Source organism: Gymnogyps californianus, chromosome 2, assembly GCF_018139145.2.
Source record: "Gymnogyps californianus isolate 813 chromosome 2, ASM1813914v2, whole genome shotgun sequence".
Taxonomy (NCBI): Eukaryota; Metazoa; Chordata; class Aves; order Accipitriformes; family Cathartidae; genus Gymnogyps; species Gymnogyps californianus.
In genome coordinates this window covers 47574836-47599667 of record NC_059472.1, presented here as the reverse complement: position 1 = coordinate 47599667, position 24832 = coordinate 47574836, and the positions used below count along the sequence as shown (strand labels likewise).

General features: G+C 40.2%; 1 protein-coding gene across 1 annotated transcript in view; it reads right to left on the bottom strand.

Annotated features, from left to right (window-relative positions):
* The window catches only part of LOC127013293 (ras-related protein Rab-10-like), a 32595-nt gene extending 8742 nt beyond the window's left edge, over positions 1-23853 (bottom strand). Inside the window, exons 1-5 of the mRNA XM_050892090.1 lie at positions 23685-23853; positions 17401-17461; positions 16148-16286; positions 6707-6796; positions 883-984 (exon numbers count right to left, since the gene is read on the bottom strand). Coding sequence (XP_050748047.1) covers positions 883-984; positions 6707-6796; positions 16148-16286; positions 17401-17461; positions 23685-23853 — 561 coding nt within the window. The remainder of the gene's footprint in view (positions 1-882; positions 985-6706; positions 6797-16147; positions 16287-17400; positions 17462-23684) is intronic.
* Between the last annotated feature and the right edge of the window lie 979 nt (positions 23854-24832).

Here is a 24832-nt window from a genome sequence, read left to right as displayed (position 1 = left end):
TGACCATCCCCTATGCCTACTTAATCAAAACACTGCAACTTGTGACTTTGTCAGTAATTTTGCTCATTTATCTTTATTATGACTTCAAGAGTATTCGAAATGGAAGGTTAGTTTTGTATAACTAATATTGGTGATGAATGGCAATGATAATGCATTGCATGAAGAACATCCATTAATGTCTAAAATAATATTCTACCGTCTAAAAATAAATTGCGATGCAAAACATTTTCAGAGCTAATTAACAATAATTCAGTCCTACAAAAGTATTGCAACTCTGAGGAGTAAGGACCTTTAAGCCAACACACTCGAGGTAGTTAGAGATGCTGACTCTGACAGCTACAATATTGATTCTACCACTAATTAACTCAAATCTTTAGGTCCTAATAACTTCAAAAGCACTAGCATAAATCATCCAAACAAACAGCTATGAACTTTGGATAAAACATTTGATTGCTGAACATAAAAGGTCCGCTCGTTCCATCAGCATGCAGCATCTTCACAGTGTGCATATTCTGCAGAAACCTACAGGAAAAAGGAATCTCCCTGGCACAGAAGTGGACCTACTCTAGGGCTGTTAACCTCTCCCTTGAAGAAAAGCGTGAGAAGGAAAGCCACAAATGTAGTTTTCCTGAATTTTCACTTACTCTCTGACCTGTATTTTACCTGCTCCCCTCTTCTGTTGTTCTCTTCTCCCACAATTCTTCTCCCCCACGTTCCTCCTCTGTATGTCTACAGCTACAGGATCCCTGCAAAATACTAACTCCATAATGCAAAAACGGCACTGGCTGTGCTTTGATAAACCTCTTCTGTATTTACAACCTTGTTCACCCAATCTGTCAAGAAAAATCTCCCATTTTCTTTCTACTCAGAAAAGGAGCCTACCTTTTCCAGTATTTCCTTAGTCAAGACTGAGAATGCATCCTCAATGTTCACATTATCTTTAGCACTGGTTTCAAAAAAGGGTATTCCATGTTCCCAAGCAAGCTGAAAAACAAATGTAGGCAATGGGATGAACAGTCTTTAGGAAAAACCACTTCCTAACACTAATAGCAAGAGATATGAAGGTGTTCTGACAGCTTCTAACATGCTATATAAACACTGATTAAGTAAATGTCAGCTCACTAAAGTACTCTATATTCATCCTCAGTTTATAAATTTCAGGTAACTTTAAAAACATTCTTCTTAAATTTTTGCATTTTCAAAACAGCCTTTTTAACCTATCTTTACTTGTAAATAAGAAGAATAAACTCTAGTGGGTCTGTTCTCAATGTTTTGATTTATTTGGAAAATGAACTGTCTCCTAGGCAATTATTTAGACAAAACTAACAGAGTGCCTGCAGAAAAGTATAGACAAAAATGTGACAAAAACTGTAGAAAAAGACGTGTGATGAAATACAAAAAAGAGATGCTCCTTTTTACTAGAGAGAGAGGAGGACAGAGATAATAGGCAAGCAAAGAACAGATATGTATGCGAAAATATATTATGGTAACAGGAGAAGAGAGAAAATACTTAGAAGAAAAGGGCAGCATAGAGTTTACATTGGTTGATTTTATTTAATTTACTCATGTTCTCTCATTTCCAGTGTATTTCCCTTACGGATAGCTTAGAGATATACTGGCATGAGGAAAAAAACCCAACAAAATTCATAGCTTTTTAAGGTCCTAAACTTTTTCGAATTTATACAGTTAAATACATGGAGAAAAAGAAAAACAGTTGCATCGTTGCCTCCCAAGGGAGGGGGCCAAGGTGGGAATAATATCTGCCAGAAAAACATAGTCAGAGAGTCTATTTATTCCCTTTGCAATGGATCCCTTCTCAGTACACATCTGGAGAAGATGATCCCAGGCAAAGAAAATCTCGTACTGCTTATAATGTATAGAAAATCCTGTAATTACTGACCACTTAATGATTTATTTGGAAGGCTCTCCATTAGGATAAAAAGTCTAATGTTGGCAGTTATGTTTGTTTTCAATGAGCTCTAGAAGTAACAAATCAATGCTTTACCAAAATTCCAAAATCACGCATGAAGGTACAAGAATTGGACTTCAAAGTTTCAGTCAAAATATAATAAAGATTATATTAAAGGCAGAAAAAAAAAGTAAGCAAAATGGTTTCTTTTCCAAAATGCTATAAGAAAATGTGATTTTGAAAATAAAGATGAGATCTGGACTGTTTCTTAAGACAGACTGCTTCATAAGGGATTCTAAAACTCCAGCTGACTGCTATGAACTGTTTTCGGTACTGCAGCAACTTGTTACAGAAAGTTAAGATCATTTGACTATTGGCAAGTGTCAATGCAAAACGATGATGCATAATGGTTCATAAAGAAAAATACAGGCAATAAAAAAATACTGGGCTAATAAAGTGGAGAAGACTGGTTTGCAGCTTATAAAGTACACAGAATCTACTATTAAATATTCCTTTTTTTCTTTCTTGTATCATCTAACAGATTCCTAGAGGCTACCTATGTACAAACTCTGATGAACACAAACCATTTTAATCTTGGAATCACAGAAATCATTTGGAAAGATAACCCCACTTGAAATGGGACTACTGCCCATATGATATGGGGTCAGCCATGGCTTTGCCTACCTGAGTCTTGAAATCCGCCAACGATGGAGATTCTATAACCTTCATGGGACCCTCTTCCATAGATATATCACCCTTCTAGTGCAACTGGTTCTCCTCATCTCCAATCTGAACCTCCCAAGCCAGGACTTGTGTCTGCTGTCCCTTGCTTTATTGTCTGTCTCTACTGAGAAGAGTCTATTTCTATCATTCCTCTAACTACACTTCAATTGCTGTAGAACCTAACTGTTCCTCAGCCTCCTCTTTACCCAGCTCCCTCAGTTCTCCTCATGGATTCCTGGTACTAGACCCCAATCATCTTTGTAGCTGTCTGCTGGACCCTCTGCAGTTTCTCAACAGCCTTCTTGAAATGGGAGAGCCAAAGCTGGACACAATATTCCATATGGCCTTGCCAGCACTAAGTAGGGGGGGTAATAATCTCCCCAGAGATACCATCCATTATCCTTGTAATGTAGCCCAGCATGCTTTTAAGCAATGAGAGAACACTGTTGACTTATATTCAAGCTGGTGTTCATTGTAACCCATCAGTCCTTTGCAGCAGGGCAGTGACTCATGCCTGGGATTATTCCATCCCAGGTGTAAATCTTTGCACTTCTTTCTTACTGAATTTCATGATGTTTCTGTTGGCCCAGTTCTCAAGTTTATCGAGGTCCCACAGAATTGGTGTTCTCCCATTTCGTGTGCCAGTCACACCCCTTAACTTCATGTCACATGCAAATCTCCTTGTATCATCAGCCAGATCACTGATGAAGATGTTGAACAACGTGAGGCCCCGTACACACCCCTGGTGTACTCTCCTCATTACTAGCCAACAACCAGACACACAGCCTTTGATCACTACCCTTTGCCTCTGGTAGTCCAGCCAATTTTCAGTCCACCTAATGGTCCACTTGTCCAGCCCACATTTCCTAGCTTCCAAGTAAGGATGCCATGGGAGAGGGTGACAAAAGCCTTATTAAATTCAAGATATATCACAACCACCACTACTCCCTTGTCCACACAGTCATTTCCTGGCATTGTAGAAGGCAACCAGGTGGTGAAGCACAATTTGCCCTCTGTTGACTATTCCAGATCATCTTTGTGTCCTTGGAAAAGGATTTGATGACAACATGCTCCACGATCCTTCCACTGACTGAAGCAAGGCTGACTGACTATAGTTCCCTGAACCCTCTTCCTTGCCTTTTTTAAAGATAGGTGTCACGCTGGCATCTTTCTAGTCAACAGGAGTCTCTCCCAACCACCATGATTGTTCAGAGTCGACTGACAGTGGCCCTAATCACATTGACCAGCTCTTTCAGCACAATTGGGTGAACTTCATCATGTCTATGGATGCATCCAACTTTCCTAAGCAGTTTCTAATCCAATGCTTTCCCAGTGCTGGCTGACCTGTTTGTTCCCAAACCATGCCAGCACATGCAGAGGTCTGGGAGCAAGCTCCATCTGTGAAGACCAATGCAAAATAAAAATAAAATAAAATAAAATAAAATAAAATAAAATAAAAAAAACTGGAGTACTTCAGCCTTCTCTGTATCATGTTACTACATTGCCTACTACACCTATCAATGCACCCCCATTTTCTCTGTATGTGCACAATATTGGTCAAAGAAGATTAATATATGTATTATTCCAATTCACCTTGCATACTGGTAAGTATTGTGGCAAGCAAGTCCTCTAAAAAAGTAGCTAGATGGAAAAAAACCCCAACAGTCCAGTGTTAAAGCAGTTGGAAGTATGAACAGAGATTTGGCTACTCCCTCTCATAAAGAAACTGGAAAGGCACATTCAAAGAATTACTTTTTTTTGCTTTTGGGAGCATCTTGAATAGATCCATAAATAAAATACCTAAATACATTTACAAACCTATGGGAATTAAGTTACTGGGAAATGTTATTTTATATTATCCTTGAGAACAGTTTGGAGATCTTGAGTAAAATAAGCTCATATCTTACTTACAATAACAAAATAAGTAATGCCAATATCTCTTCCAAGGTGAAATTTAATTCCAATTGTTCATTTCTTTTAACTCAAAATATACTACTTCCTAGCAAAGTGCTGCTATGATTTCTTAGTGTTGAATCAGAGAGATATCTGAAATACTCCTAGACTGTGCAGAATGTTTTTTTTCATTTGTATTGTACCTGTAAAATGAGCTTTGAAGTCAGGCACATGAAGACAGCAAAAGCAAAAAAAAAAGGAAGAATATTTGCCTTCGCTCTTTCTGTTAGAAAGATTTGATAGGAGAAAAACGGCCACTTTCTACTGAGTCATATAACCTTCAACATTTTTATTTGTTTTTCAGAGAAAAAGATAATGTTATTGGGGGGGGGAGGGGGAACGGAGGAGCCTAAGAAGGTTGAGTTCAACCTTTTTTCAAAGTGAATAAAAAGCTATTAATACAAGAAAATACTTCATAGTGTTAAAATTAAATATATCAATTTCTGAGTGATCAAAATTATATCACTACAAAAGAAAACAAAAAAAAAATTTCTCAGCATTAAATTACTCTATAAAGTGGCATATGATGGCCACTCAGTTATGACAGATTGTTATAGAAATGCCAACATAGATCTAGGGGTTTTCTCTGCAAGACTCTGAACAGAGCAATACTTACAGCTCATACTCACAGGGTAATATGAAATATGTAAGTATGAATTATTACGTGGCAGAGTTAGTATCAAACTATTGTCCCCTCTTAATAAGGATATTTTCTTCTTTGGAGTGAGAGGACAATTATTAGCTCTCTCTCTGGTAACGGAATCTTTCTCCAGCTGGTTCAGTCAGATTCTTTAGCATTTGTAAATCACATTAACAGAAGAAATAGTATAACCGAAGAGTTGCCTTGCCTCAAAACACAGGAGAAATCTAGAAAGCAGACTCATTGGTGAGGAGGTAATGATTTGTTTCTGAAAAAAATACTACATTACGAGAAATTTTGATTGCATGGTTAAGTACACAGAAGTCAGAAAATGTCACGATTAATACCATATGCAAAACCCTACTACTGCCCTCTTGTGCACATGCATCCAGTGACGCTTTAGATTTCCGACAGTGCATTCTTTGCGTAAGAGTATACATGTATTTTTCAGCAACCTTATTCCTTGTACACAGATATAGTACATTAACATTGAAAGTGTCTTGCATACGAACAACGAACTTTCAAAAGTTTCTATTTGTAATGCTGTTGAAAAGGTGATGCTATTTTTTAAAGTTCCCTAATCTGGGATTATGTAATTGGCAAGAAATTACCAGTGTTCTTTTCTTTAAACACAAGACATCCTGCCTGACTCACCATGCCTGAAAGCATAATAGAAGGGCTCATTCCAAGTTCCAGACAACAGATGCATACAGTTTGCAGTGGCAAAATTTACTGGTATACATGACATGCTCTCCTGCAACATGTAGTCATTATCACAATTTCTTCTGCCATAGCATGGCTCCTGGATTTCCTCATTAGTTCTCAGTGAGAGTAATTTGCCATTGCCTTTAAAACAGCACTCCCCACTTAACACCAGTTCTTCCCCTACACAGGGTCAGCAGGTATAAACTATACTGCAGTCTCAGCTGTACGACACAAACATAGCTAGAACTAGGGGAGCTGGATGTTCCCTAAATGTAACTGTCCAGTATTATTTAGGGCTATAGACAACGCAGATCACAGTGCACAGCCTGCTAGAATAGTTCTTTATAGTCAGGCTGTAGCAAAAAATCATTGATGGGTGCACCAGGTACCAGAAAAATTATGCAGAATGTATGATGCATTATATTTTAGAATTCCACATTAAAACAGTACTCTGAAAATGCAGACTCTAAAATATTTTTAGTTTTAATTAAAAATATAAGATTCCTATTGTAACAGCTAAAACTTTTAAAGTACGTTTTAACTTTTAAAATAAAAATCAGTGTTCTAAAGAGATCAGCTAGGAGTTACTTAATGCATTTCTGTTCATGTGTTAAAAAAACCCAACCACTCCAGAACTCCACAACTGTTCTTCTGGAGCAATTCTTAACAGAATTTTTGGAATTCAGGAGCTTTTTACCATTTTCAGTGTAAAAGCTCAGAGTCACATACTAAGATACTCAGGAGAACCCAAAGAAAGTACCAGCAATCAATGATACCTTTTCTCCTTTCTGTTTTGGAACTACACGTTCTGACTCCTTATCACACTTGTTGCCCAACAGTATTATGTCCACTTCATCACCTGTTTTCTAAAAGAGAACCAGCATTAATAAGTGTCAAGTAAGAAGAAAGCAAACAACAAAAGCCCTTCACCTTCAGCTCACACTAACCTTCAACACTTTATTTCCTTGAAAGTAAAGGCTAAATTCTGTCCTGACCTTTTCATCTGTGGAAGTATTTTCCATCAGTTACTGGGATTTGGAGGAAAACAGCAAGATTGCAAAGAGCAGAAACAAGGCGCTTACAAGTGCAGGGCATAATTTGCAACCCCTTTCAAAAGATATAAAGTATATGGTGCATGGGCACCATCTCCTGATGAATGCTCCATCTTGAGGCTTTAAAGTGATTGGAAATGCCCTGAATTCAGACACTGCCCTCCCTAAAGTAATGGGTTCGTGGATTAGCATATTAGTGTGGTCTGCACCTGAAAGAGCACCTCTTGTGCTTCACTTTTGCACACAGACAGTAAAATTACATTCAAAGTGTTCAAACTCAACATAAAAGTTTGATTATTCCAAGACATTTGGAAGAAGGCAATAGATTTTTAATGAAGTAAAATTTAAAAACCTCATTGATTTCAAACGGAAGAAAAATCTAGCTTTTGACCTTGTCTCCATCCTTCATTCCACTAATCCAGTTACGTACATGATGACTGTGAAATGCACTGGGTGCTTTACATCAGTGTTATTTTAAGATAAGCCATTGTAACTATACATGACTGGAATAATGACAAGGAAAGAGAACAGTTCTGCAACAGCATGTGGAATGTGAAAACTGACATTTGTTGTGAAAATCATAATATTTGAATTGATGCTTAAATGGAGGAATCTGAGGGTCTCAATCTAGAGACCTTTAAAGCTAATGTGGTCTGATCCCATGGGTTATATTCTGGCTCACACAGCTTCTCTGATGACTCAAAAAGCCTGGTCTCAGGCTGCAGATCTCTCTACAAGGACGTTGATGAAATCTCTGATCTCTGTCAAAGTCTTAATTTTTATAACTTTGCCATAAGACAAAACCAGGCACAGACAATCATCTTCCCCAAAGCTCACACACATGCACAGGCACATGTACCTCCCTTCAGAGAAATGCAAAGAAAAACCTCTATTCATTAAAGGATGAGAGAATGATTATTTTTAGTCAATTTGCACTTTTACAACTAAGTTGAAGAGTACAGCAATAGGCACAATTTATTATTAAGGAACACTACTTCATTTTTTTTAATCCACTCTCATTTTAGAGTCAGCTAATCTCATTTCATACCCACAGCTGATGTTCACGATAATGTAGTATTAAAATGAAGTAAGCTCATCATCAGAGTACAAAGTACAGGCCTAAAATAATGAATCAATCTAACCTGGATTAATAGACCAAAATGTTGGCTGTTTCAGAATGCATTGAAGCTTTACTCATTAAGGTCAATGGCTCTCCTACATAAAATTACATACATCAGTCCCTAAAATAGGGTAAATAATAGACAATTTAATCTCATCACATAACCAACTTTTTAAGACTGTATGTAGCTGAAGGTTTTACAAGTGATGTTTGACTTTACTCTGAAGTAAAAGGTCAAAGGGAAATACTAGCACACTTTCTGTACAAAACCATGAAATCCATCCTGTAAATGTAATTCTGTACAAACAGCACAAATTTTTGCAGTAGGAGTGTTCTTTCTAAACAGCTCCAAATAGTAACAAAACTTAAAGGAGGTTAGAGATACCAGGCCAGTAAGTATTTATTTCAGCAAATAACTATTATTTCTACATTAATATAATGTAATAATGTATTTTCACTTTGACTGGATCCTCCACCAAAGCACTGCAAGTACTCCTTTTTTAAAAGATGGTATCTTGCAGTTTCTTGCTTTTAGAAAACTAAAGAATATACACCAAATGACATCCATTTTAAATTTCGAAACCTGATTATACAGATGAAGTCTGAAAAAAAAAAAGTCAATATGACTAGGCAGAAGTTTGACCATGTGCTCAGTTGGCATAAAAACTGCAGAGGTACACTGATTTGAATTGGCCAAAAATATGGCTCTTCAGTGCTTCCAAAAGCTCACTGTGTATTTTCATCCTCTTTTATTTATAGCTCAGGAGTAAGCTTTCCAAATGCAAAATCTATAGCTATAAAGAGGATAGTTATTTTACAATTGTTAAGATGCTATTATGCAAGTCAGCACTGACTAAGCTAATAGAGTCAGGAAACATTTTTTTCCCATGTCATGGAAAAATACTATTAAAAATTTCATAAATTTCATCAAGGCAAAAAAGAAAATTTTTTTTTTTGAGACGTAAAAAAAAAAGTGTTTTGCTTTGGTATCTCAAAAATACATCCAGATTTTTGGTTCACTCTCTTCAGTTTTTCTTCTGGTTTTAATTTTACTGAAACTTCAAATAAAAATAATCTGAACTTGGAGAAAACCTAGCCTATTTTTTTTAAACGTCCAAAAAGGAAATCTCAGCACTATATCTCTCCAAAAATTGGAGTCAAGGCTGACCAAGTTTTTTTGAAGAGTGTGGAGTCATCAGGTTTCAGCAAAAGGTTTTTTTCCCCCGCTGGATTCCCTGGCAGCTGAAGCCGGTGGTGGCAAGAGCCAGGCTGCTGTGACTAGTGGCCACAGGAGGCAGCAGCGCCAGAGCCTCAAACGCAGCGGTGCCATGGACCGGACTAAGCACACTGGACTCGCACACCGTAATATCGTGGTGCACTTCAGCAGCCTGCTGTGATAGCAGCCATCCATCCACACCCTGAACCAATTACAGTACTGCTCAACTTTCACCTAGCCTGTGCACGCAACCAGGTAAATACCCAACTCCTTAACAGAAATCAAGAATGCAAAAGGGAAAATACCTTGCTCATCCCTTTTGTATGTAATTCTCCCCCCCCCCCCCCCCCCATGTTAGGTCTTTTTTTCTGCACTTGTTCTCATTTTGCTGGGAAAACTATTTCACAGAAGTGCTGTGAATTTATGTGTCAAAAGTAGCATGGACACCTTTATCGAAAGAACTACATCACATTTGTACTTACAGGTTATTGGGAGAAACTATCCCTTCACTTTTTAAATGGTGAGCACAGACCCTACCATGAATGGCTGGCCTCAACATCCCCTGCAGCAAACTGACCGTGACTGCCCAAAGTTCATCCAGACTCCTTGTTGTATAAAGCTATCTATCCAGAATCACCACCTTGTCCCTCCACCACGTTTCCAGAGCGCAGCTGTGCAGAGCTGCATGATTTTGATATACTCACTGATTACAGTTTGAAAAGGGAACAGAAGTTTGTTTGCAGGTCGAAACAGTGAAATCAAGGACCCAGATCTGATAAATACACTATGGTAATGCTTAATTAGTTTGTATTTGAGGAAGAAACTTAGCATTAACATAATTTTTCAGATTTGAAGAAGAGACAGAAATATGCATGGTCACGCAGCAAGATGAAGGCAGAGCTGGGGAAGGCTGTAAAGCTGGGAAGTTTTACTCACCAGACAATAACACTAGAAACCGATCCTTTGTATTTAATGAAGAATAATCTGTTAGGAATACACTGTCCCCACAATCTCTTTGACAGCATCACACAGGCAGTCTTCATATTATGATTCCTATACATATGTCTCTTTCCATATATTTTTCTAAGTGCCACATGATGACCTCAGTTACAAATGCCTAGTTTCCAGGACTTCAGTGGAATTGTACAAATGACAGAATTTGTCTATTAGCAAATGTAGACTTGATTAGATATAAACCAATTTATCCTCAAACTAGTCTACAATTAGAGATAAACCAATTTAGCAGAGTGACAAGAACAAGAATTTTCAGTTCTAATCAGAGTTGTAACAACAAATCCATCTATGAACTGGAACAATTTGATCCTTTTGGCACCAAGCTCTCCCATCTAAAGAAGAAAAACTCAGAAGAGTTCGAAGTCAAGCTAATTCACATTTGTAAAGCATTTTGCTGTGGTGCTTTTATGTAAGTATGATGCAGAAACACTGAATGACGGTCCAGGTTCCCAACTCTCAGATGCATCTAATGCACAGAACCAGAAGAGGGCACTATGAAAAAATGGCAGTAACCCAACACAGCCATACGTTTCATATCCTGGTTGAGGAGTCACTTCTTTCAGATAGCATAAATAGAAAGCTAATCTATTCCAAGAACACTAAATTATGTCACCAAGACTTGCTACTGCACGAGAAAATGAATCTATCTTCCCCATGCAGAAAATTCTGTGCTAGCAGAGAATTTCCAGCAGATAATCATTAGGAACTGGTAATGTCATCTTCATGCCACACCAGGAGACTAGCACAATGAAAACCAGTCCAATGTATTTAAAAGAAAACTAGCGCCTACCATCTACGTCAAAAGTTTTTGGAGACGCAGATGCCATGCATGAATCACGGAGTGATTTAGGTTGGCAAGGACTTCTGGAAGTCATCTGGTCTAACCCCCTGTTCAAAGAAGGGCCAACTTCAAAGTTAGGTCAGGTTGCTCAAGACCCTGTTGAATTGAGTTTTAAGTGTCTCCAGATCCTCTCTGGGCACCTGTTTGAGCATTTAACCTATTTTGAGGAACTTTTTGCCCACGTTAGTTGGAATCTTGTTCAAAATATCCTGGAAAGAACTGTTTTCTGCAAATGGATTTGGTACAGGCCAAACAGAATCAGCCTTTCAGAACAGCTGCATACAATAGCTAAAAGCCATGTCAGCAGATAAGCGAAACACCTTAACAAATTGGACATCACCCACAATCCTACGAATAAAGAATGGTTTCAGGTTCTAAAGTAATTTTCCTGCAATTATCATGCTCCTAATGAGTGCATTACAAATCCAATATACCTGTATTGGATTTGCCAATAATGTCCTAAAATATTAATCTGCAAGTATATTTTTCTAGTAAGCTTTTTTAAGTGCAGTCATGTTACTTAGTTTCCTCTAGTTCTGAATACAAATATTTCAACAATACAGATATGGCAGCATATTTATGTCTTGAACTTCTTCGAACAATATTTCATTTTTAATAGGAAAGTTGCTGTATTCCACACTTAAAATAATTGAAATACAATGAGAACATTACTGGTAATCTGATTGTAATAGCACTGACTGGCTAGTTTTTATAAAATCAATGGAGTTTTTAGGAATGCTAAATTGCTTAGATTGTTATTTTCAACTGTTGTAAAAATGGCTTAGCACACTGAACAGATTTTTAAAAAACCTTCTGTTTAAAATCTCTATGTACATAGAATTAAAAAATAAGAGCGTAATGTAATAACTGAATTGTCTCAAAAAAATCCTGTTTGATTTGTTCAGGTGCAAGCTTTACATTACCTATTAGTCTGGTGTTTAATGAAACCTGTATCTGTTTCTCTCTCTTTTTTTTTTTTAAATGTCTACCCTTGCACATTTTCAGGGGTGCTGTAGCAACAGCCACTTTGATACTGGGCATTTGTGGGGAATTAAATACTGGTTTGCATTCACAGACCAAAGCAAATGCAGGGAATGTCACCAACCTCCAGTGAGTAATTAATTTTCATGAAATGCCCTGTGTTTTAACAGTTATTGCTTAAAAACACTTCTTTTGCAATGAATGGCCCCATATATTTTCACCAAGACACTTCAGAAATTGATATCCCACTAGGACTAAATTAAATTTTTTATTATTATCTAGCTCTATTACAACACTCACTAATTGCTAGTTTTGAGATTGGTACAATCAATCATGCAATTTACATTCCCAGAAATTGTTTTAAATTGAGTTTTTTTCCATTTTTAAAATTGTAAACTAACAAAGTACCTTCACGGGTTAAGATCAAACAATCTAAATACTAATAGCTTGAGTATGTTTACATGAAAGCTTTTAAGTGTCACAAACAGAAAGCAGGCTCATGCAGGTGTGATTTCCTGACTGACTTAAGCAGCTCTAAGCCTGCACGGTGGCTACAAGAGCTAGTCCCATCCTTCCCTCCACTCCAGCCACATGGTCCTGATACTTTCTTTGCGTTTGTGGTTGTGCATTGTAGCCCACTGAATCAGTCATCCTGTTGGTCTAATTAAAGATGACAGACCAAAATGACCCCTTTGAAGGCAGTATGAAGGTAGGTCAGTATTTTTTATATATATATATATACACACACACACATACACATAAAGCGATCGATTGATAGATGCATGTGTATATGTATGTATTTCTATATATTAAAATTGATATATATGGATAATCTACATTTTCAGCTTCAGATAACAGTAAACCTACTATCATACTGTGCGCTGAGTTAAATCTTAGCTAATCATCAAACTGTACCACCAGTGACATATCGAGCTGTAACTTTTGTTGGTTTGCCTAACAGGAGAAGGGAACATGCTTTTCTTAACAAAGTAATAAAACACGTGTATTAGTCTGAAGTGTGTGCAGACACGCCAGTAAGAATATTGTGTCATCAGATCTCCTTTGTAACACATACATTACTCAAGTTAGGCTCTGTTGCCACTAAGACTTTTAAGATGGCTCTAAGGTCAAGGATAATGACGTGCTAGGCCACCATAGTAATGTTCTTAATACTGAGGTAATGTAAATGTAATGTTTTACCAAGAGTATAAGATATCCTATGCATATATTATTGGATATATGATCATGTGTAGTTCATTAATTCATCCGTATACTGAAGCTGTGAGGAGAGAAAAGGACGCGTTTGATGGTTTTATTTCAAGGCCGCTTTCCCAAGATGAACTCTCCCATCCATCATGTCCGATTCCTACCAATTCACAGAGTATTATAAAAACTGCCTGAATGTTTACTTGATTTTAATCAACAAAGAGCACTATCTTGCTTGGATTCTTACACAAGCATACTAACTTATACAAGCACACTAACTACAAACTTTTGTGTTGCTGCTTAGGGCAACCTCATTGCTCTCTGCAGCTTCCTGAGGAGGGGAAGTGGAGAGGTAGGTGCTGATCTCTTCTCCCTGGTATCCAGTGACAGGACGCGTGGGAATGGTTCAAAGCTGCGCCAGGGGAGGTTCAGACTGGACATTAGGAAGCATTTCTTTACCAAGAGGGTGGTCAAACACTGGAATAGGCTTCCTAGAGAAGCGGTCAATGCCCCAAGCCTGTCAGTGTTTAAGAGGCATTTGGACAATGCCCTTAACAACATGCTTAAACTTTTGGTCAGCCCTGAAGTGGTCAGGCAGCTGGACCAGATGATCTTTGTAGGTCCCTTCCAGGTGAACTATTCTATTCTAAAACTGACCTACCTCTACCTAACAGAGAACACATCAAGAAAGACCTAGCAGTAAAGACTCAGAGTTACAGGCAGCTGAATGATCTGATGTCTAAGGGCTTGCCCACTCCTCCCTCCCTGGTTCCTCCCTCACATTGTTCCCACACGTTCTTCTCTTGCCCTTCCTACTCCTACCCGTTTACCTTGCGCCAACTCCAATAACTGTCAGACCTTTCTATGAACCTCTTAAGACTCACTGATGCAGCAGAAAACCATCCAACTGGTTTTGCTGTGTTAGAAAGCCACGTTAGAAAGTCTACCACGTTAGAAAGTCAGAGTGAACCTCAGAGGGCTCTGACAAGCTCCAGAAGCAGCACACTGGGAGCCAACGATCAGAAGCAGGAAGCGAGGTGGGAACACACTCGCCATCTGGCAGCCATGTGCTGTTGAATCATTTCCTATGTCACATGAAAGTACATGTTTCTGGCCGCAGTACCACAAGCAGCTGAGCTGACCAACAGCTCACTGCCACCAAAAAGGGATTTTCCTTTTCCTCCCCCAGTTCCTCCCCCAGCATTCTCCTGGAGAAACTGGCTGCTCATGGCTTGGACAGGCATACTCTTCGCTGGGTAAAAAACTGGCTGGATGGCCAGGCCCAAAGAGTGGTGGTGAATGGAGTTAAATCCAGTCGGTGGCTGGTCACAAGTGGTGTTCCCCAGGGCTTGGTACTGGGGTCAGTTCTGTTTAATATCTTTATCAATGACCTGGACGAGGGGATTGAGTGCACTCTCAGCAAGTTTGCAGACAACACCAAGTTGGGTGGGAGTGTTGACCTGCTTGAGGGTAGAAAGGCTCTACAGAGGGATCTGGACAGGCTGGATCGATGGGCCGAGGCCAGTTGTATGAGATTCAACAAGGCAAAGTGCCGGGTCCTGCACTCGGGTCACAACAACCCCATGCAACACTACAGGCTTGGAGAAGAGTGGGGGTGTTGGTTGACAGCCAGCTGAGTATGAGCCGGCAGTGTGCCCAGGTGGCCAAGAAGGCCAATAGCATCCTGGCCTGCATCAGAAATAGTCTGGCCAGCAGGACTAGGGAAGTGATCGTCCCCCTCTACTTGGAACTGGTGAGGCCATACCTCGAATACGGTATTCAGTTTTGGGCCCCTCACTACAAGAAAGACATTGAGGTGCTGGAGTGTGTCCAAAGAGCAACAAAGCTGGTGAAGGGTCTAGAGAACAAGTCCTATGACGAGCGGCTGAGGGAACTGGGATTGTTTAGCCTGGAGAAAGGGAGGCTCAGGGGAGACCTTATCACTCTCTACAACTACCTGAAAGGAGGTTGTAGTGAGGTGGGTGTTGGTCTCTTCTCTCAAGTAACAAGTGATAGGACGAGAGGAAACAACTTCAAGTTGTGCCAGGGGAGGTTTAGATTGGATATTATGAAAAATTTCTTCACCAAAAGGGTTGTCAAGCATTGGAACAGGCGGCCCAGGGAAGTGGTTGAGTCACCATCCCTGGAGGTATTTAAGAGACACGTAGATGTGGTGCTTAGGGACATGGCTTAGTGGTGGACTTGGCAGTGTTAGATTTATAGTTGGACTCGATGATCTTAAGGGTCTTTTCCAACCTAAATGACTCTATGATTCTTGAAACCATCCTCTCAAAGGGAATATCCAGCAAGGACAAGGAGGATGTTTCATTTGATTTGTTTCTTTGGATTCTTGGGATGAGGTAACTACACTAAAGCAATGAAATTATGAAAGGGAAATCACTGGTTGTGATAAGGAATTTTGAGATGGAAGCCAATTAAAATCCTGGGATGAGCTCATGGAGACTGGCTTGTGCGTAGCCACACCAGTGACAGAAGCACCATAACTCAGCATGTGCAAAACTGGATTGGAAGCTATGTTTTAAAAGTACTTCAGAAAATGTTCCTGCATCACCATGGGCTTGTCCTGGATAATCTACACTGTATTCCAGTTTCAGGTAACAGTAATCCTACTATCATACTGTGTGCTGAGTTAAATGTAAGAAATTCTGGTTAGAAACATACAGCTCAAGGAACAAGAATAAATCTCATGCAGTCATTTAAAACATTAACTGCAGTAACTCATTAACTACCTTCATTAAGAGATCAACCACTGTTAGATATATTTACCTCATGTATGTCTTTCATCCAGCTTGTTATACTTTGAAAACTGTCCAGATTTGTGATGTCATATACAAGAACAAAGCCTTGTGCACCACGAAAATAGCTAGTACTGAGTGTATGGAATCGTTCCTGGCCAGCAGTATCCCTGAAAGAAATTGTAAGAAATCACACACACACAAACAAACAAACAAAAAAGATGATCAAACTGCAGAACCCCCAAGAAAAATCACTTTATTTTAAGGAGTATTGTCCAAATTTTGAATAGGGTACCCTAACATGAAAGGAACAAGAGAAGATAAGGATGAGAGAAAATCTGGGTGCCCGATACAGCAGTGAAAGAAATACACTGGAAATTTATTCTGAATAACACAGCCCCACTAGGGAAGCTAAACCAGTGGTTGAAGTCTGAGTGTAACTTCAAGCCCACCATTGCTTCTTTATATACAGGTAATCATTAAGATCAGTACAACTCAGGTGATAAAAAATCTGGAGTACAAGCACTGCAAGAGTCAGATGACATCCCATATTCTGACAAGCCCTTTGTAAACTGTGACAGACAGTAAGCTGGTTTAGATCGAAGGTAGGTTTTGGGAAAAAGCCATAAAATACAGGGATGCAGAGATTCCTACACATAATTATACCTTAAGAAAGCTGTAAACAAGCCTCCAAGACTTTTGTATTAAAACCTGAGATGGAGTAACTGCAGATCTAATACTAGTCTAATACTGGATAAATTACATACAGAGTTACTTCTTGAGAAGTTAAATACTGGTAAATATAGATAACCTTCAGTACTGGATGCCTGGAGAGATGGCTGTCAGTAGCCCTACATAGCCTTTAGAAAAACCTCAAAAAACAAAAAACAGAGTGTAGGTTCCCGAAGATTCATCTTACTAGCTTTCTCTCAGTGATCCTTTTGAACATGCATTTAATTGGTAATGAAATGTAAAATTTTCTTGCTTTGTCACTTCCCTCAATGTTCCTATACAATTAGATACACTTAATATGGATCGTAGATCTGCATTGTTTGTATGCTGCAACAGCAAAGTTTTATTATTAAAGCAACCTACCGACAACCCTCTTTTTAACTTACATTAGTTCCTGCAAAAAATGTGCTCCCCTAAGCCAAATTCAAATTTTAAAATGACCAAGTAGGAACAATTGCACTTTAGGAAGACATGCAATTAAAAGCAGATGAGATTTTTCATGCTGTAATGTAATTTAGTTGGCTCTCATTTGTGATATAAATTAAAACTCACCATATTTGAAGTTTCACTCTTGTACCATTAAACGTTACTGGCTTTACTTTAAAATCAATGCCTAGAAGAAAGAAGAAAGTCTGTAACATTTCTCATAATAACATGGATTCCTTTTGAAGATTGTTTCTTAGCTCTAGTTATCATGCAATTTTGAACAGAAAGTGAAAGGAACTATATCAAACAAAGAATAACTAGCCAACCATATACATTCAAAATGGAAGTTGTAAAAGGGAATTACTCAATGGTGAACACAACTATGTGTCAATACATTACACAAATACAATACAAAGCAATACCAATACAAAGCAATGGAGGGGCAGGTCAAAGCAAAGGTGCAGATTCTCTGAGACTACATGTAGGTATTTCCATGAATAGGCAAGCGACACGACAGCAGTTTCATGGCCTATGCACAATGATATTTGGCAAATATATTTGTGATTTCAGTTGTTTCCAGTTTCATCACAACAGCATGGCAGCTATGAATGGGGAGGTAGAAATGCTTACAAAGCTGTTACATGTGCAACACCGTTTTTCTGTTCTCACTTCCAAACCTCTAAAAAAAAAAAACTATCTAGGGTTACATGAACAGGAATAGGAATTAGCTATTCTAGTTAAATGCAAAGACAAACACACTGGATTTCATTCAAAATGAAGAGGATTGTCTCTACAGCCTTAATCACTGTGTATCTGAGATCCAGAGTGCTAATGCTAAAATCAAGCATTAGCACTTGAAATCAGTGCAGAATGTCGTCTCTACATACTACAGATCTTTCCTCAAAGATACTTTCCTTATAATGTAATAAAGGAAAACACTACAGATTATCAAATTAGTACTCCAAATGTGGTAGATGATACCTGGATTTATGGGTTGTTGAAGATCCAATCTTAATATTAGAATCTGCCAGCTATCAGCTGCTATCTCAGTGACACATTTCCTCACAGTTAGCCATTTTTTTTTCCAATTAGTTCATTGCTGAAATTTGAAATACCACTTGATAATTTCTCTGCTCTTTTTTTTTTTCCCACTGAAAAACAATAAGGCTATTTTTGTCAATTATATTAAGTGAAGGTGACATTGCGATAGCTGGCCATACTGCATAGTCAAAATTACATTAGGTCAAAATATGGCTACTTAACATAACTTCAGAGTGGCTTTTCACCAGTAGTAATGTCACTTGAAAGAACTAAACAGATTGAAAAAGCACAAAAATTTTAAGTTAATACCATTGCACTGATTTCTGTAAGAACTTGTCTGCCCAATTACTTTATCAAAGGAAAGCATCCATGGCAGTAAACCAAAAATGCAGTAGAGGAAATGCTCCCTTTCTTTTTACTGATGGATGCATTGTGCAGAAAACTTTGACAAGTACACTCTCACATGCATGATTCCAATGCTATTAACATTTTTGTGTGTATGTGGTAAAAAAGTTTAGGTGGATTTTTAAAATTATTATGATAATCATGTCCTTCACTTGATGAATTTTTATTGAAGCTCCAATGGAAAGGAAAGATGAAATAATATAATTGGTATCTGTAATTAATATTACACAAAGCTTCCTTGATGGAATTAATAATATCAGATGGAAATGTAATTTAAGTCAAATTTGCTCATGTAAGGTGAAATTCCAATGTGATGGAAAACATTTGCTCCCGAAATTCACATCGTTTTGTTTAATTATCTGTATCACTTTCTACAATTGCTGTTAGAGCAGTTGAGAGGGACAGAGTACGCACTTGGAGGCTGGAATGTCACTTTCAAATGGTGCGTTGGGAATACAGCAAAAAATTATAATCCAGCCAGGGATTCCCAGCCCTATAGGAAACAGTTCTTAGTTGACATACATTTTAATAATAAATTGCTATAAGCTTTTTTTATTTATAAAAAGGGAAGCATACTGCTGAATCAGACTAAAACTTAATCTAAATTAAAATAAGGCTTATTGACTTCTTAAGTCAACTTCAAAATTTATTGACCTAAAAGGTCAATGAATGCTAGTGAAAAACAGAAGTCAATATGTTCTGCATGCATGAATTGTTCATGTCTTTATATGAAATTTCCAGCAAACTTAGCAAATTGGAAAGACAGAAAAGAAAAATGAGAAATACAATGCCAAAGACAGCTCACAGATTTCAGATGCTTTTAGGCCTATGTATTATACAACATGATCAACATAACAAAGTGAGCATTGACTACTGCTCTTGAGATAAATGTTATTTGAATGCCACACCTTGTACCTGCTTCTTTTAAGCTGTCAAATAAAACCAAGACAGGGTATGCTGCATACAAATTCAAATTCTAGTTGTTATTTCCAAGTTTTATAGCCATGAGATTAATTTCTTTCCTTTATATTCCAAATAATAAATACACCAATATTAAGACTGAGGCACCTTAAAGACAATTAGGTCTAAAAAGCATCAAAATAATCAGCCACAGGGGAATTCAGCTGTGAATGGCCTCAATTGCCTCTCTTCCCTCAATATCTATAAAATAGTCTTTGTCCATCTGCAAAAGTCCTCTTCAAAGAGGTCTTTTGCAGCTGGTCTAGAAAATGACAACACACTTTTCGCCTCAATACAGCTAGCAAGTTCCTGATATAAAAGGCTCAAAAAAATATGTCTATCCAGAGAAAATGTGAGTTTGAGCAGCTTAGCAGGATGCAACAGTGATAGTTCTACCCACTTACTGTCATACAGCGTCTTCAACTCTGGAAACAAGGAAGCAGTTGGGATCAACTCCTGTGCCCAAGCTGGGCAAGCGTCCAGTGAGATGTTGTGGGTTGAGTTTCCACCATGTTACTCCTACCCATACTTAACCCTTACTAGCTGTTGGTGCATTACTTCAATCAGACTCTTTTCCTGTACATGTCAAGGAGTATCTGAAGCAGAGTGGTATCTGAGCAGTCACAAGTACTGATAATTACTGTTTCGTAAGAAAAGCAACTCATGGTATAAGACGGTTTGTTAGGAAACTAAGAGTGACAAAAAATCCAGCCTTGTAAAGAATTAAGATGCAGATTACTACTGGTGTTGTTAACACCGGACATGTCTACCATATTGAAATGGTTCATTTTTGTTGATTAACTCTACTTTACTTCCTTCTAAAGTGAGTATCAGTGAATCTACACAGACTTCAGAGCTGGTTCTCTTCTTCATCACACATTAGAAACAAATGCGTAAATCACTTGAATTTGCAACTTCACTCTTAATAAATCTTTTTTTTTTTTAAATACAGGTATTAAAAAGCAAAAGTTTCCTTTTGAGGAAAAAGTCAAAATAAAATTACCTTTTTTATTTTTAATCCTAAAGTGGGAGTTGCACCACTTTCAACTATGACACATTTGGGAGGACTCACACCTCTACAGAAATGCTTCTCACAGAAAACATGTGTGCTGCGGGACCACAGCCACCATAATACAGCAAAATAACAACCTCACAGCCTGTGACATCACAATCCTGTTCACTTGTATACAAGGGGGTTTTTTTGTTCATAAACTTTCTCTATGGCTTTATATGCAATGCCATTGTTTAAACAAAAACATTTCTTTTTTGTAGTCTATTCATAATACAATGCATCTGCCTTATGATGCGTATAAGTTTAATTAGAAAACTATAACTGCTTATAATTTACCCAAACTCCGTAAGTGAAGAGGAGGAAGGGCACCCGGCCTTAAGTGTTTAAGTGTTGCATAAAAGGCTTTCAATGAAAATTTACTGTGGATGCTTTTTTTCCCCCCCATAAAATACATAATTTTAGAAAAGTTCACTACTACAAAATGTTTGGGGTTTTTTTTTCCCCTGGAATAACACTAGGATTTTTGCTAGTAACACAAACCTGTGATTCATGATGACACAGAAATGAGACTTTCAACAACCTTTTAACTTCTGTGCCTACGACCCTTTGACACTAAGGAAGGGTAGCACATGATTTTGTCAGGGAACTCGGATGGCTGAGAGACTGCATAGCCTGGATAATCTTCCCTCTACTCGAATCACCGTTCCAGCTGGACAGGTAGGGTGAAAAATCAATTAACATCAGATGAGCATTCAATAGGCTGCATGACAGATAGGGATCATTTGACTGAGCTTGTATGAAACAGGCATCTGGATGAAAACAGTTATTTGTTTTGATGGTGTCAACAAAGAGGGAGATGACATCACGAACAGAAAAACCATTGCATTGTGTCTTCTTTCTTTACACTGTTATGGGCCACAACCTATAGGCCATGCTCTCAGTTGTAGCTATCTTCATGAAAAAGAAACTTCCACTTCCAACATTACTCTTTCAGAAGCCATCACTCACAATCCCATTTGTTTTAAAAGTCTAAGCTCTAATACACCTCCTAAGGTGGAATTAAATGGAACACGGTATTTCAGAAATAACTTTAAAATCACATTCAGGTAACAAATACCATATTTGGATGATTCATTTAAATTTCAGATAAAAATTTGTTTTACAAGTTTTTAAATCTCTCAAGAATAGGTTTCAGGAACAGTAATAACACTAATAAGGTTAGTCTCAGTCCATAACTGTCACAAAACTCTTTTATCTTAACTATTCCTTAAATATTTCAACCCACAACTTGGAAAATACATTCTTAATATCATCACCACACAAGAGGTTTTGACTCCGCAGTGGACTGAATTAAGAGTAAAAGAAATTGTGTCTCAAAATAATAACCTCACGGTCAGGAATCTATGTTCCAATACAAAACACATCAACAAAGCTGATGTTTATTTTCACAGCCGTTCTTTGGGACTCCTTGCTCAGCCTGGTAACAAGTTGCCTGTTACAAGGATCAATTTCACGACTTCGCTGCTAGTTCCATTCTTCCCTTTTTGCTCGTGTTGGTTTCAGAAGCAGCTTTGCAAGAACGGGCAAGAAAATAAAAAATGGTTTAAGTTCAGCCGTTCTCATGTGGGCAGGTCAAGTCATCTCACGTACATTAAGTACTCCCTGGACGAACTGCTGCCACGGCTGCTACCTGTTATTTATTCTGTTAAGCCAACACCTCCCACACTGAAAAATGTATAAAAGAGCCATGCATATTCCAAATGCAGGAACACACAATTTCTTGTGCATACTTTAACTTTCTCTTCAAGAGCACAGAAAATGAAAAAAAAATTCTTACACACACGCAAACTTTTAAAAAATGAAAATTTCCCAATCAGAAATGGGGAAAATCTCCACAGCAAATCAAACCACCGCACCCGCATTACACGTCTGCATGCAGATGACCCGGTTTTCAGCATGTGGACAGTCAACCTGCCATTCCCCATGGCACCGTGGGGCTGGCGTACCACGGCAGCGGCAGCGGGGAGTTCCCCATCACCCCCCATCTGCAGAGGTGCTGGGGAAGGCAGCATGGTGGTGCAGCACAAAACTGCCTCCATCTGGCAGGACTAATTATTTCCATCACAGCAATGGCTCTGCTTTAATAACCACGCACGTGGCTACCTACAGTAGAAGATATCTTGACTTTATACCGTTAAAATTATTAGCACAAAGTTAAATCCCTTTCTAGCATGAACGACGGAGGAACTGGGCATTTCACTGGTGTCTGACAACTCTTTGAGGTACATATCGTTTTCTCTGCACCCACACCGGTGTACAGCAACAGGGCCTCCGTCTGGAGTTGTGGGCAATAAGAAACAGTAAGAAATAAGTTGTCTTCGTAAGTTTAGAAAAAGAGTAGGTTCCGAATGGCCCAGCCAAACAGCGAGGACAGCGTAACAGCCGGCACAAAGAGGTTCTGAGCCAGGGTGACACGTTTCCTGAGACCCTGGCAAACCTCTGCAAAGGTTTAAGTTGCTAGACGTGGCTGGACACACGCAGCAGTTTCACAGAGGGAGATCTGACACCTCCAAGACAGGCAGCGCCCAGCTGCCAGTGCCGGGAAGGCCGCGTTCGAAACGCGCACCCGCGGCCTGCGGGCGTGAGGCGCACCCGGGGAGGAAAGGATGAGGAGAGGGAGCGAAGCGGGCGCCCAGCCGTCAGCCGGCCCACGGCGACACACGCCAGCCCTTCGGGGCGTGCGGCGAGGGCGGGCGTGCCCACACAGCCGCCCGCCACCGGCCGGCGGGGCCCCGCTTCGCGGAGGGCGGCGGGGGCCGTGCGGCGGGCACCCGGGGGGGGGGGGGGGGGGGGTATGGGGCGCCTGCGGTGAGGGGCGGCAGGTCGGCGGGTGCGCCCGGGGGACGCGGGCAGGTGCCAGCCCGGGGGCTGCGGGAGAGCGCCGGCAGGGCCGGCTGCCGGGGGGGGCCGCCCCCGGCCAGCGGTCACTCACCGATCGTGGCCAAGTAGGAGGAGGTGGGAGCCCCGGCGGGCGGCGAGCCGGGCTCCGTGTACCTCCGCACGATGGAGGTCTTCCCCACGCAGGACTCCCCGGCCATCACGATTTTCACCAGCAGCGGCGGCTTCCCCGCACCCCCCTGCCCCTGCCCCAGCCCCGCCATGGCGGGCGGCGAGTGCCGGCCGGGCCGAGCCGGGCCAGGCCGGGGTGGGGCGGGGCGGGGGCCGCAGCGCCGCGGGCCGCCCCGCTGCGAGGGAGCGGGCACCGCCCCCGCCCGCGGTGTGGGGGTGCCCGGCGGCTGGGCCGGGGCCGGGCGCCATCTCCGCCGGCGGCTGCGGGGCCGGCGCCCCGCGCAGGTAGGGCGGGCCGCAGGGAGCCCCGGATGCTGCCGTGGTGTGGTGGGCTGCGGGGCAGCGGGGTGAGGAGGTGCGCGGGACCGAAGTCGGCTTTTTAACCCGGTTTTGAAGAATAAAGCCTCTGTCTGCTTTTTTTTTTTTTTTTTGCAGTCTGACTGAGCGTTGCCGTCGTTACGCCAGCGAAAAATCTGCGCACGTGCTGTAGAAGATACGAAACCGGTCAAGCTCTAAATTATTTAATTCCTGTGATGGCTAAAAAGATAAAAACTGAGACCAAAATGGTTGACGTGAGGTAATGCCGTGCTGTAAGCCGGTGCTGTGGCCTGCAGCAGTCCCCGAGCTGTCACCGCGGCCGGGTCGGTTGTGCTAACGCACCAGGACTGTGCTCACCCACCCTGTCCAGACTTTGCCTTCGCTCTCCCTTAGTGGCCATCCACTGCATTTAGATGACAGCCACTTCAGATGACGGCCGCTTGCGCGCAGCGTCCATCGCCACGCTGAACTGTGCAGTGGGGCCACGTTAGAGCTCTTACAGAGCCCGTGCAGGCTTCCACGCGCTGCGCTTCAGCCACTGCCCTGAATTAGGATTATGAAATTATGCAAAGATGCGTTTTTTTCATGAAGTTTCATCACCGGGGAGGAAAGAGGGAACTTTCACAACCCCCATGCACCTCCCCCGTGAAGTACAGAAATAAACAGTCTGGTTTCTCGTTACTTCCTAGTGTTAAAGACAGAGACAGAGGAAATAGGTTTTAAGAATTTCCTCTTTTTCACTTTTGATTTGTT